A 13,132-nucleotide genomic window follows, 5' to 3' on the forward strand; every position below is an offset into this window, starting at 1 on the left:
CGATGCCATTAGAAATGTAAGAACTGAAAACTAAAACAAAATGCCTACTAAAATTAGTAATTTTCAAATAAATATATATAGTACGTAAGTAAATAAGTAACTAAACAAATAAATAAAATAAATGAAAATAAATAAATGGTGCAGTGTGATCCTATATTAGTAATGTAAAAAATGAAAACTAAAACCAAAGTAATTCTCAAATAAACTAATGAATGATGTAGTAAGCAAATAAATAACTAAAGTGCATAAAAAATACAGTAAATAAATGATGCAGTGTGATGGATTAGTAATGTGATGGATGAAATCTAAAACCAACAGACCACTGAAAAATTATTTTCAAATAAATAAATATAAATATAGTAAATAAATAAAATGATGCAGTGTAACGCTATATTAGTAATGTGAGAAATTAAAAACTAAAATTAACAGCCTACGGAAACTAGTCAATTTCAAATAAATAACAATAAAAGTGGTAAGTAAATAAGCAACTAAAGTGAATAAATAATGCTGTGTGATGCTATATTAGTAGGGCTGTCCCGATTAGTCTATTTTTTTTCGACTATTCGATTTTTTTAAATCCTCGACTTCATTTTGCTCGCATTGACTAACCGGCAAAATACCGGAAGTGGCACATTTCACAGACGAGAATGTATAAAACACATTATTAGTCTGGTTTTTTCCATTTCATTTTTCTATACTCTGTTTTAATGGTTAAATTAAATGTAATTAATCAAAAAGCCCGTCTAATTAATTGAGTTTTACAGTTTTATCCTTACCAAATTCTGTTTTCCATTATTTTCTGGATTCCATCTGAATGGTTCCATTGTCGATATATTAATCGAAATAAAAATAGTCGTTAGTGGCAACCCTACATATTAGTAATGTAAGAAAGCAAAGAAATGTAAGTAGATAAATTACTGAAGTAAATATTGCAGTGTGGTGCTATATTAGTAATGTAAGGGATGAAGACTAAAACCAATAGCCCACTGAAAGTCAGAAAGAAGTCATTTCAAATAAATTAAGTCAATAAATAAAAACTAGTACATAAAAAAAAAATATATTACAAACCTGCCTCAGTCTGATTTGGGGACCAGAACATACAGACTCCATAAGACCCACAAAAACCATGAGCCATATAAAGGCCACAAACTCTGGGAACTTATGGGAAGACTGAACGGATTACATGTATTCACATACATTCAAAATATTTTCTGGATTTTAACCATCAGCAACCATATTCTGAGGTCTGTTGAACATTAACCTGGATGGGAAGTTATGCCTCAACTCTGCAAGTCCTCAGGACAGAGGTTTTCATCATGTGTGAACACTTCATAACTCAATGACCGCTCTGCTGAACCCTTTCATCCAGACTTACTCCAGTACGACTTCTATGAGGGAACGTAAGGGGGTTCTCGTTTCCAAAAGCTACTTCATAATGGCACTGAGGGGAGCTGTCAGGGTCTAGAGTCCATGCACACAATAAAATTCTGCTTAATGTGATACCATGAAAGACTGAGGCACATATATAGTGGCAAACTACAGAGAATCTAATTGCAATTGCATATTCTTCTGCTCCAGCCACTCACGTTTGAATAAAAATAATGTCCTTTTTTTGGTAAAAGCAGCATTTATTTAATGTTTCTTGGAACAAAGGGCCAGATCCCATGGTGGTATATTGATGCCAATGCTAGTCAAGCTCATTAAAGCAGCATGCTCTTTGTTGCAACACTGGCTACGTTCTTTCATGAAACTCTACCTTCAACTCTGCCTGTAGATGATCCTCCATTGGGAGGCTGGTGTCACTGACCGGTACATGAGGGGTTTTACCCTGATTGTGGATTCAGACTGTGTTCAAATGTGCAGAGTTGGCTGACCACAGAAGGAGATCCAGTGAAAATCTGCAAGTAATCAAGGCATCAACCCCCAACACACAGCATAACATCGACACAAACTCCCATAGAGTGTGCATAAATCAATAGGGATGGTAGGTTTGAATTTAAAAACTCACATGTGTTCTTCACTGGTGGAATAATACGGCACATTAGGGGTCGAGGGGGAAATGCAGAGCGCTTTAAAATGCAATCTCCACTGGCAACAAATCAAACCTTTCAGTCACCCACTTGCTCTGCATCTCGTTCACTTTGCCTCTGGCTCACTATAACCACTCAAAACAATTTAAAAATTCATTTTGGTACTTTTGATGAAGCCCATCTGCCTCTCCTTCATAAAATATATCATTTCTGTGATGTACTTCTCTGGGTTGTTCTGGTCGCAATGTGGATATTTGGGCTTGTAACAGGTTCAATACACCCTGAACTGAATAACTTAATGGAAAAAAGACTGAAGATACTAACAGGGTGTGACAAGAGCTGCAGAGTAATGCGAATGCATTGATCTGTTATAAAGTCCAGCCGCCTCTAACTGTAACGAGTACATGCGAGTAGATTGATGTGGATTCATTACACTTTTTTTTTTTAAATTATATAAAATATTATAACAAAATATATATATATATTTTAAATACAATTATATAAATATATTTTTATATTACTTAATATATTTTCTAAAAATAAAAATATATTTAAAAAATAAATTTAAAATTAATTGTAATATGGTGTAGGATGATCATTCCATTAACATGTTTATTTCTATGATTGAGACATGGATTGGAGAAATACACACTGTAAATTCATTATGTTGACTTGAATTCTTTCCCAGGCCACCAATGACCACATACCTACTTCTAAATGGATAAAAAAGACAATTTCAGGAAAACTCTTTGTCCTAAAACCCCAAGAGCTTTAATAAAATAACAATCTGACATTTTAAAAGGCATGAAAGCATGTCTAGAACAAATGATTTGATAAAATAAACGGTCTGTTGCCAACTAATATTAAGGCCTGTAATAGCCAGGATTAACATCATAAAGACTAGTGTAAATAGAGCGCTTACGTACTTGGTAGTATTTTTGTGGATGGCAAATGTGTGCTATTTTACTTCATGATTTAAGTCAAAATCTATATGGGTAACAAAACAGCTGTCAATATGGACATGAGAGTGAAACAAAAACCTCAATGTGATCAAAATGCAGTATAAAAGTTTCATATGAGCATTGAATTGCACTTTATTTTTAATCTTTACATCTGTCAAAACCACACAGACGGTTATAAAGCTTTGAGTGTGAGCACTCTTTGACACCATCTATCAATCACAATACACACAAAGGCACAATATGAAACACTCCTCCTAAAAGCCACACAGTGCTATTAGAGTCTCTCCATTGATAAAACGCACATGTGCACCAGATAACCATCAAACCGAATGCAACAATTGAGATACTGCAAAACACGAAACAAAGAAAACATTCCCTGCTCATTTGCAGGAGATATCAAAGTTACTACAGCAAAAGTAACTTTCTCAGCAATACGCAAGATAACTTGTTAAGCATGCATTTCGTCACACAGCTGGAAATGTGATGGATGTTTTCTTTGTAAATCCCCCTTGAGGCCCATTACACATTTCTAGGGTCATGTTTAGGGCCTGTTACAGATGAACAAAACATGAAGAATGAAGAAAAGTGGGCAGCAGTATTATGACTGGGTTGAATTAAAAACCTTATTTCTTACACAAATCTTTCATTCAACTACAAGTCTGTTTGATTTTTTTTTACAATGCAATACTGCTGTTGTCATACAGTACCAAGTGTCAATTGCAACCACTGTATTAATCAAAGAAGCAGCTGCTCTACAAGTGTAATATGCCACTGAATGAATCAAAAACTAACTTGGGGGTATATTGGGGAAACATGTCCTCTGCAACGGATATGGACATGGTTGAACCTGAGCTAATCAGCAAACAACATCCTCTGGAAGTCTCTTCACAAACATAACTCTAGCATTCGAAACAAACAGCAAGATTTTATCTCTGGAAGCTACGTGAAACTCATCCAGAGGGCAAAAACCATGTAAGCGAGGTCTTATAACTCACAGTCAGAGTCATGGAAAATGCTTTAGAAAAGCACAGTTGGCACAAGATCACATGCCGGCTCTCAAACATCACTCTGAAGACATGTAAAAATAAATTTCCCCCAGTAGGATTAACGCTGGCTGACGTCTTCTGCCTTCAGTGGAGTTGTGCATTTCATACCAAGAATGCTTTATTCACTTTTTTATTGATATTACCATTGGCGCATGGAGTGCAGACAAGCCTCTGTACCGTTCCAAGGAAAAACACTTGACGTGATTAAAAAAAACAGAGACAGAGCACGGTATTCCAGAGCTCTGGAAGCCTAGGATTGCAACCGCACTTCAACAGCTGGTGCATGACCACAGTCAGAGACAGAAACCAGTCCCAGGAGTCGAGACTGGAATCACAGAAAACCAATCACCAGATTCTTTGATTATACCTTGTGCACACAAACACATAAATCAAAGCAACTTAAACCCCGGGGAACAGGTGAAGGACGCAAGACTGTTGACCTTTATGTGAGAAGGTCGATTTGATGAATGACTCTGTAAGGTCAGTGTACTGATTGGGTATCTGTGGTCACTCAAGAAGGACAGAGAAGGATGCATGCATGTGTGCATCTCTAGGGTTTAAATGAACACTGGGTTTCATCTGAAAATTAAAGGTCACGGGTCGTGATTTAACATTTAAACGCAGCGTGTGAGACACACTATTTGCATCACTCCTACAGACCGTAAGAACTAAAATTTGCAGTCATATTAGTGAAATTTCTGTAGAATTTAATGTGCAAAAAGGTCCATTGTCTACCACTTTTAAACTATGCAGCAACTATGCAACTTGAACATGAGGGAAATTTTAATTAAGAACTTTTTCGTTCTCACTCCCAATCACATGGATTCCTATTGGAATGACTGGATTTCGCCCACGAAATTTCGTCTAGTAATGGTAAATATAACGGCACCAAGAGTCACAGAGTAGATCAGCACTTGCTGAATCTGTATTTAAATATCTGACCAGTTGAAAATCAATTAATTACATATGATTGGCAAGTCAGAGGTCAAATTGTTGACGATGAGATATTGGAACAATTATGGCATTAACACTGATGTGCCCAACTGGGTCCTTGAAATGATCTGTAAAGCCTGATTAGGTTCCACCTGGGAGTCTATAAATTAATTTTAATGGAATCAGAAGTAACTGGAGATGTTTACACAAATTATCACTTTCCTTCTGCATTGGCTACTACACTAAACCCATCATTTCATGGGTCATTTCGCTGCAGTTAAGCCACAAAAGATGCCCAGGGTTATGCCCGGTAAAGCATGCTGAAAAGGTTTTAATTAAGCATTTAAATAAGCATTAATGTGATGATGAGAAGGACAGAGACAGCAGGCCCGTCACACAGTCAAATATGGGATTGACTGGAGCTGGATTTCACAGAGATTCATTCTCAGTAAATGTTTTGATCAGTGCACATTTAGGATATCTCCACATCTGTTTCAGGCCCTGAAGTCTACTAAATGAGCTAATGAGTTCAATTAGGTGCGTTTGATTAAGAAAAATAGGCCTATACAAATTTGCAGTGTTTGGGTCACTTTGGGGCAAGTTGTCACACATTTTACATGTTGTTAACTATACATGTTTGTACAGTAGGATACCAATTACATTTTTGTTATTTGAGGCTAATTAAACAACCCAAACTGCAAAATATTTACTTGAGTGAAAAGTGTGACAACTAGCCCCGGTTTCCCCTTGCATCTCCTCAATGAAGACAAAAGACAAACAATATTAGCGACCTGATATGTGACATTATAAACGTTTCTTAAATATATTGCAAGTGGCATAAACAAACTAAATAAATGCAAAAACTAATTAAACTAATCAACACTGTTTAAATACGTTTTAAACTGCCACAAAGCGTTTCTCATCTATAGGTATTTTTTTAATTATTGAAACTATTTTGGAAATAAATTTAGTTATATTTAGTAACTAAAAACTGCTTTCCCCGAGTTAAATGTGCTATTTTAACAAACTACAATACAAAGAGCGTGTGCTACATAAACATACAGGGTACATTACCCGAGGTTGTGTGAGTAATAGCACATAAAACTGAACAAACCTGTCCCAATGCTGTCATTGTTGCGCTTAACTGTTGAGGTGAAGTGCTGGGGAAGGACTGTACCTGTCATCATAGCAGAAATCAGCGCTCAGTGTGTTCATATAGAGGAGCAGAGCCACCGCGCTGCACACCAGCTCCACTATCATCTCAACGACAAAGAGGAGAAAAGAAAGTCCAGGAATGAATGACACTGATCAGTCCCCGTGTCTGTTTGCTGTTGACCTCATTGTTTTGCTCCTGATGGGAAGAGTTTCAAACACAACCATCGCTCGTCTAACCCATTCTCAGTCCGAGGCTGAGGATTCAGCCCGCATATCTGCTCGCACTGTAGGATTTCTCTAATAAACGGAGACTATTCGCCTGCTCTTCGTCCAGAAAGCGTAGTGAAACATCCCGTTGCAGTAACACCCTCCTATCAATCACACAACACGCGTGTAATATTTGGGAACGCCGCGCATGCGCAGAAATCAATTCACGAGAGAAGCATAAGCGCCGCTGAGCTGAGAGTGTCTTGTCTTGTCCTATCAAATTGATTTAGAGCCCGACCATAATAAACTGCATTTGCGTTGGTTTGCAGCATTTACATTAGTTTTGAACAACTTGGAATTAAATAAATAAATAAACAAACATTTATACATAGGCTACATTAAGTTCCATCCTGTGATTGGTATGTAAATATTACTTTTGAAAGCTCGTTTTCGCCTGAATAAATAAATAAATAGGCTAAAGGTAATTGCGAGTTTATATTTCACAATTCGAACTTTGTTTCCCCAATTCTGAAGGTAAAAAAGTCAGTATTGCGAAATTTAAAATCTGAATTATAGGCTTCTCACAATTCGGACTTTTTTTTCTCAGAATTCACGTTCCGTTTATTTATTTATTTTGCCATGGAATAAAAATAATCTAGAAATTCCGACTTTATATGTCACAATTCAGACTTTTCTTCTCAGAATTGCCCGTTTATATCTCAGAATTGCAAAGAGTATTTTGTTGTTTGTTTGTTTTATTTCGTGGCGGAAACAGGCTTCCATACTTCTGGAACGCCATTCAGCCAATCAAATTTGAGAACTAGAATTGTCATGTAATAAAAAAAATATATATATATATATATTTCCCCCCTAATAATAATCTGCTTTGAAGGAAGTGTAGATGATGAATTAGATGTTTGCAGCCTGTGGTGAGTTCTTTTTTTCTTTTTTCAAAAAGCATCCTGTGATGCTTTTTGCATGTGGATCTCTGAAAATCCCCACTGAGGAGCAGCTGGGGCAAAACCTGCTAAGTGCATTTGTGAATCTGCACGAGTCAAACAGGAACAAGAGCGAGAGGAGATCATTTGTACCCCAGTGTAGTCACTCCACTCCTGTTCCACCCCGCTGACCTCAAGCTGTTGACCCTTGACCATCAACCCCACTGGGAGGACAACTACTGTTTTCAGGGATCAACACGAGCTCTGACCTGATCAGTACTGCATTCTGCTGCGGATACAAACAGTCAGATGGAATAGATGTCAATCTGAAAAGTATACAATTAAAAAAGCAATGGGATGATAAATTGTTTCTACCTGAAACGGCAGTGATTTCACAAAATTATAATTACAATAGATTAGGCTACTTGATGTTCGCTAAACTGGTTCATAACTGGTTGCAGGTGTGTTCTAGGGTAAACAGGAAATTTTTTTTAAATGCATATAACAGTTAAATAAATAATATAATAACGATCATAAAAATAAAAATGGCAAGATATTCTTAGTAATATTAATAAATTTTAATGTAAAATTTTAGCTTTTTTATTCACCTTATGTACAAAAAACAAGTCTGAGGAGGACTGTAATACGCGTGTCATTTTCTTTTTCAGAGCTCCGGTTGTATAAAGAATTTATATATATATATATATATATATGTGTGTGTGTGTGTTTAATTTAGGAAAGACTTTTTCATCACAGCTGATAAATATCACAAAGGAAACAGTCATGTTGGGCAGTGCCACAGTCTGGAACACTCCTGCTCCAAAATAGCACCTGCTTGATTTAGACCAGCACAAAAACACACTGAGATCAATTGTATTGAAATAATAAATAGCACCAAACTTATGTTTTATGCTTATTAAAAGAACATTTCAGATGGAAAATAATTGAAATCTTGACTTGGCATTGTTATTCTTATGTTTGTTTTGTTCTTCATCCTCTCTTTTTGATAACAAAAACTGGTATTTGACATTTTCATGTTTGTCAGTCCTGTGTTTGAACTGCAATGCTTTTAATCACACAATAATATCAACAATGATCTGATATAGACAGAATAATACTACAAACGCCTCTTTGAATTTTCCATAACGTAATTCCACAAATGAAGTTGGCTGGTTAAAGGAATACTTCACCCAAAAATGAAAATTTGCTGAAAATTTACTCACCCTCAGGCCATCCTGGATGTTTGTAAGAAAATATAACAGTTAAATAAATAATATAATAACGATCATAAAAATAAAAATGGCAAGATATTCTTAGTAATATTAATAAATTTTAATGTAAAATTTTAGCTTTTTTATTCACCTTATGTACAAAAAACAAGTCTGAGGAGGACTGTAATACGCGTGTCATTTTCTTTTTCAGAGCTCCGGTTGTATAAAGAATTTATATATATATATATATATATATAATACTACAAACGCCTCTTTGAATTTTCCATAACGTAATTCCACAAATGAAGTTGGCTGGTTAAAGGAATACTTCACCCAAAAATGAAAATTTGCTGAAAATTTACTCACCCTCAGGCCATCCTGGATGTTTGTAAGAAAGCTGGAAGCAATGATTTGAAGTTAAAAACATCAAATGATGGACTTGTTTCTTACAAACATGCAGCTTTTCACTTCACAAGACATTATAAATTGACAAGAGTTAAGTGGTTTACTTGTGGATTATTGTGATGTTTTTATCAGCTGTTTGAATTCACATTCTGACGGCACCCATTCACTGCTCAAACTATGTTCCCAACCCATTACCCCATAGAATACTGAACAGCTGCATTAATTCAACTTATAAAACAAGTGTCTTTTTAGTTCTGCCATCCATATGTTTTATATATTAAAAACGTGTCACGTAAAATGCTGCTTGTCTAATGAGAGATTTTGTTATAGTTCCCATGCAGCCTGACTCAAATAAGGAAGTGAGGATATTATGGGAAAATGTTTTCAGGGCAAAACATTTTAATCTGAAACCATTTACATTGCTGTCCAATTTGTGATAGGTAACACATTACAAAAACTTGTTTACATTTTCATCCACAACTGAAAAAAAAAAAATATATATATATATATCACTGATTTTTACAATCAAATTTGGATTGAGGCCCATGATGCATAGAGCATACAGCGAGAGAGAAATAACAGAACTTGAAGACAGTTTATTCATGTACATCCTTAGGCCAGACATGAATTTGTTTCCTAAAATCCTGTTAACACTTCAGACAGTGAGGCAAAAAAGAAGCTGATTATTTTCAGAAGGAGCTCATCATGCATCATTCTAGATGAGATTGGCATATGTTTGCGTGTGAGGGAGAAATAGAGACGAGATTGAAACAGAGAGAAATAATAACAGAATATTTTCCATCTGTGCATCCTGTTTAGTCCCTTTGAATCACTGATGAAAAAATAAATTGCACCTCTCTTTCCTTCCAATTCCCTTCGCCCTCACTCTCCCCTCTCCTTCTTATTTTCCCATGCAGTTCCCTATAAAGCGTCGATGCCTGATAAGGAGTATTGTGTGGTTCCTCCCTGCTTCTTCCACTGACCGGAAACTTCACTGGCTCCCATTGACTTTTCCCATCATTTCCCTCCTCATCTTGTTCCTCCCTGCTTCCTCCGCTGACTGGAAGCTTAAATGGCTCCCCGTTGACTTTTCCCTTCGTTTCCCTCTTCATCTCATTCTCACACAGACCTGCCAGGGCCTGGATGTCCACACAGCAAAATCAGCAAAGAAAAAGTCACATTCTGGGAGTAAAAATTCAATTAATGTATAATCTTTCACACTAAAGTTGAATATAAACACGTACTTGCGTTCAAAAATGCAAGACGAAGCATAAAGGAACGTCATAAGAGGCCATTCACACAGAATGCAGTTTTGCACTCAACTGCACTCCTTTTTTATTGTTTTTTAAAAGCACACAGCTGTCATATTTGAATGTTGCACCTTGCAACGAGGCACTCAAGTTCAAAAATACTTTGTACGATAATTCGGAATTATTGCACGTTTTGGCAAATTGGTTGATTATTTATACGAATAGGAAATCTCATTTGTGCGTTTTCGTACGATTTGCTTATGCCCATCTGACAGTTAGGAGTAGGGCTGTACTTTTTATGCTGCTTTTCTAAAAATCACACTTTTCTGTACCTTGTACAAATTTACACAAAATTGCCACCTCATAAGTAGCGCCTGATACTGTGTTCTAAAAACATGTCGCTCAAGTTAAAATAAGTTTTCTTATAGCAATTTGTAACTATTTTATGTTTTGGTGATTTGGTGGATAATTTGTATAAATTCATACAGTCTCATTAGGTTTGGGGCTAGATTGCTTTTTTTTTTTTTTTTTACATTTCCGTACAAATCACGAGGCACTCAAGTTCAAAAATACTTTGTACGATAATTCGGAATTATTGCACGTTTTGGCAAATTGGTTGATTATTTATACGAATAGGAAATCTCATTTGTGCGTTTTCGTACGATTTGCTTATGCCCATCTGACAGTTAGGAGTAGGGCTGTACTTTTTATGCTGCTTTTCTAAAAATCACACTTTTCTGTACCTTGTACAAATTTACACAAAATTGCCACCTCATAAGTAGCGCCTGATACTGTGTTCTAAAAACATGTCGCTCAAGTTAAAATAAGTTTTCTTATAGCAATTTGTAACTATTTTATGTTTTGGTGATTTGGTGGATAATTTGTATAAATTCGTACAGTCTCATTAGGTTTGGGGCTAGATTGCTTTTTTTTTTTTTTTGTACATTTCCGTACAAATCACATTGCATGAATGCATATGAAATCACCACCTTGAGATTGGGTTGGTTTAACTTTTAAAAAATGAGACCTTGCTTTTTTTCATATTCCACGTTTTTTAATGCAAAAATGCATGCACCACCCCAATAAGCCATTCACACAGAACGCATCAATCATGCGCTAGGAGGATGTATTTGTTGCGCTCACATCTTACGTCTTTTGAGGTGACTTGTGCATGACACGTCATTCTAAAAGCATAGCACTCAAGTTAAGAAGTTCAACTTTCAAAAAAACTCATCTAGAGACCTTGCTTTTCAACAAATGTTAGCATTTTCTTGCCATCTCACATCTTTGGTAAATGTGTTATTTATACCCTGAAGTCATTAAGTCGGTGAAACACACCATGGTTGTTGACCACAAAACTTCAGAGGACAGCAGCTGTTTTGTGAAGTGAAAAATGATTGTCCTCACAAGCAAAATCAAATCAGCTGACTGTTTCTGCTTGAGGAGAAGAAAACTAATTCTTATGTTTTTGATGATGTACTACAAAGGAAACTTGTTTTGTTCAAAGTGTAGCTGGACATTCTTGGTGACGATAGAGAAGCATTTCCTCAAGCTCCCTTGCATACAAAGAAAAAAAGCTAAGTTTCAGGAAATAAGGGAGTGAGTAGGCTGGTTTCCCATCGCTTTGGTATTTCTGTCATGGAGAGAGATGTTTTGGAGTGCATCATGTCATTATCCTGAATCTTTTCCTTTCTCTAATTTAGACACAGAACAGGATATGGCACAATTCATCCGCTGGAAGATGAATTCATGAGGGAAACATATGCGACTGGTCAACGGACACGTTTTGGCAAAGCATTAGACTGGCACCAACAAATTCAGTGAAGTTCAAGCTGCAGTGTCAATGTGTAGCCATGCTTATCTCCACACAGACACACTAATGGCGTCTATTTTTTCCAGAAATAATGGCAGAGCTGGCTTTGTTCTGGTCAAATGGTACCATGATAAATGGATGTAGTGTAGTTAGAGAAGGAAAAATCATTAGAAGCAGGAATGGTGTATACTTAAGCTTAGCTATGTGGCCTACTTTCTCTGAAAGAACAAACTTCCTCAATTTTTTCCACAACTGTTTGCATTCAATAAATAACGACTTATAATTACTATGATGAAAATATGAATTCACTGCAGTCTAAACAAAGAAAACAAGTTAAAAACAAATCAGCCAGTCACAGTGACTTGTTAATGCTTCGACAGAACTTTACTAACCACTTGTGCTACTTGAAACTGCATAATTATCACATAAAGAAACCATATTGCTGAACAATTATGACAGGTCAGTGTGCATAATCATTAATAAACTCCTTGCAGTTAGAATTGGTGGCTTTGAATTCTCTCTTGGAGCTCTATAAAGCCACATACCCTCTTAATATAGAAGCAAACACATAAATAGTAACACCAAATATAGTAGTATAAGAAAGTAAAACAAATGCACGAGAAACAAACTCTTTGTGCCTTAAGTGCTATGAGTTCTTAAAGGGGTCTTAATCGAGCAAGAATACACTGAAGAATCAATCAGGTTAAGACAAAAGCTACCTCGAGGTGTTTAATTTATGAATATTAACTAAAACATAAGACAGGAGAATAATGGTCTGTGGGGAATGGCCTGGAAATAATGAAGAGCTCAATTTCTGATTAATATTAATGGTGTGTTAAATAAGTGGAAGCACAAGACGTCTCAAGTGTGACTGATGTCCTCGTGTGGCTCAGTAAGGCTAAGGCTGATTTATAAAGCAGTCAGACTAATGAACACTAAAAGCAACGTTCTGCATCACACTGATCACTATATCTTTCCGCTTTAAGCTGCAGACCGAACCGTTATGCATCATACTGTAACTGAACCGATCCGGAGACTAATACAGCCAGCTCTTTGGAGCAGCTGGAATGAAAACCTGCTTTTAATTTACTGTGAACAACCCTATTTTGACATAATTTATATTTTACATAATGTTTGTAAAAAAAAAAAATTGCATAAATAAAAAAAAACATTTTTATTGTA

At 36.0% G+C, this 13,132-nt stretch overlaps 1 protein-coding gene across 2 annotated transcripts in view; it reads right to left on the bottom strand.

Annotated features, from left to right (window-relative positions):
* tmtc2a (transmembrane O-mannosyltransferase targeting cadherins 2a) overlaps nucleotides 1-6,529 on the bottom strand; it is a 29,499-nt gene extending 22,970 nt beyond the window's left edge. For both annotated transcript variants that reach the window (XM_016551157.1, XM_016551156.1), the window contains exon 1: nucleotides 6,149-6,529. In XM_016551157.1, the coding sequence (XP_016406643.1) occupies nucleotides 6,149-6,231 (83 nt within the window). In that variant the 5' untranslated portion in view covers nucleotides 6,232-6,529. The remainder of the gene's footprint in view (nucleotides 1-6,148) is intronic.
* Between the last annotated feature and the right edge of the window lie 6,603 nt (nucleotides 6,530-13,132).

Source organism: Sinocyclocheilus rhinocerous, unplaced genomic scaffold (assembly GCF_001515625.1).
Source record: "Sinocyclocheilus rhinocerous isolate Xijiao unplaced genomic scaffold, SAMN03320098_v1.1 scaffold2480, whole genome shotgun sequence".
NCBI lineage: Eukaryota > Metazoa > Chordata > Actinopteri > Cypriniformes > Cyprinidae > Sinocyclocheilus > Sinocyclocheilus rhinocerous.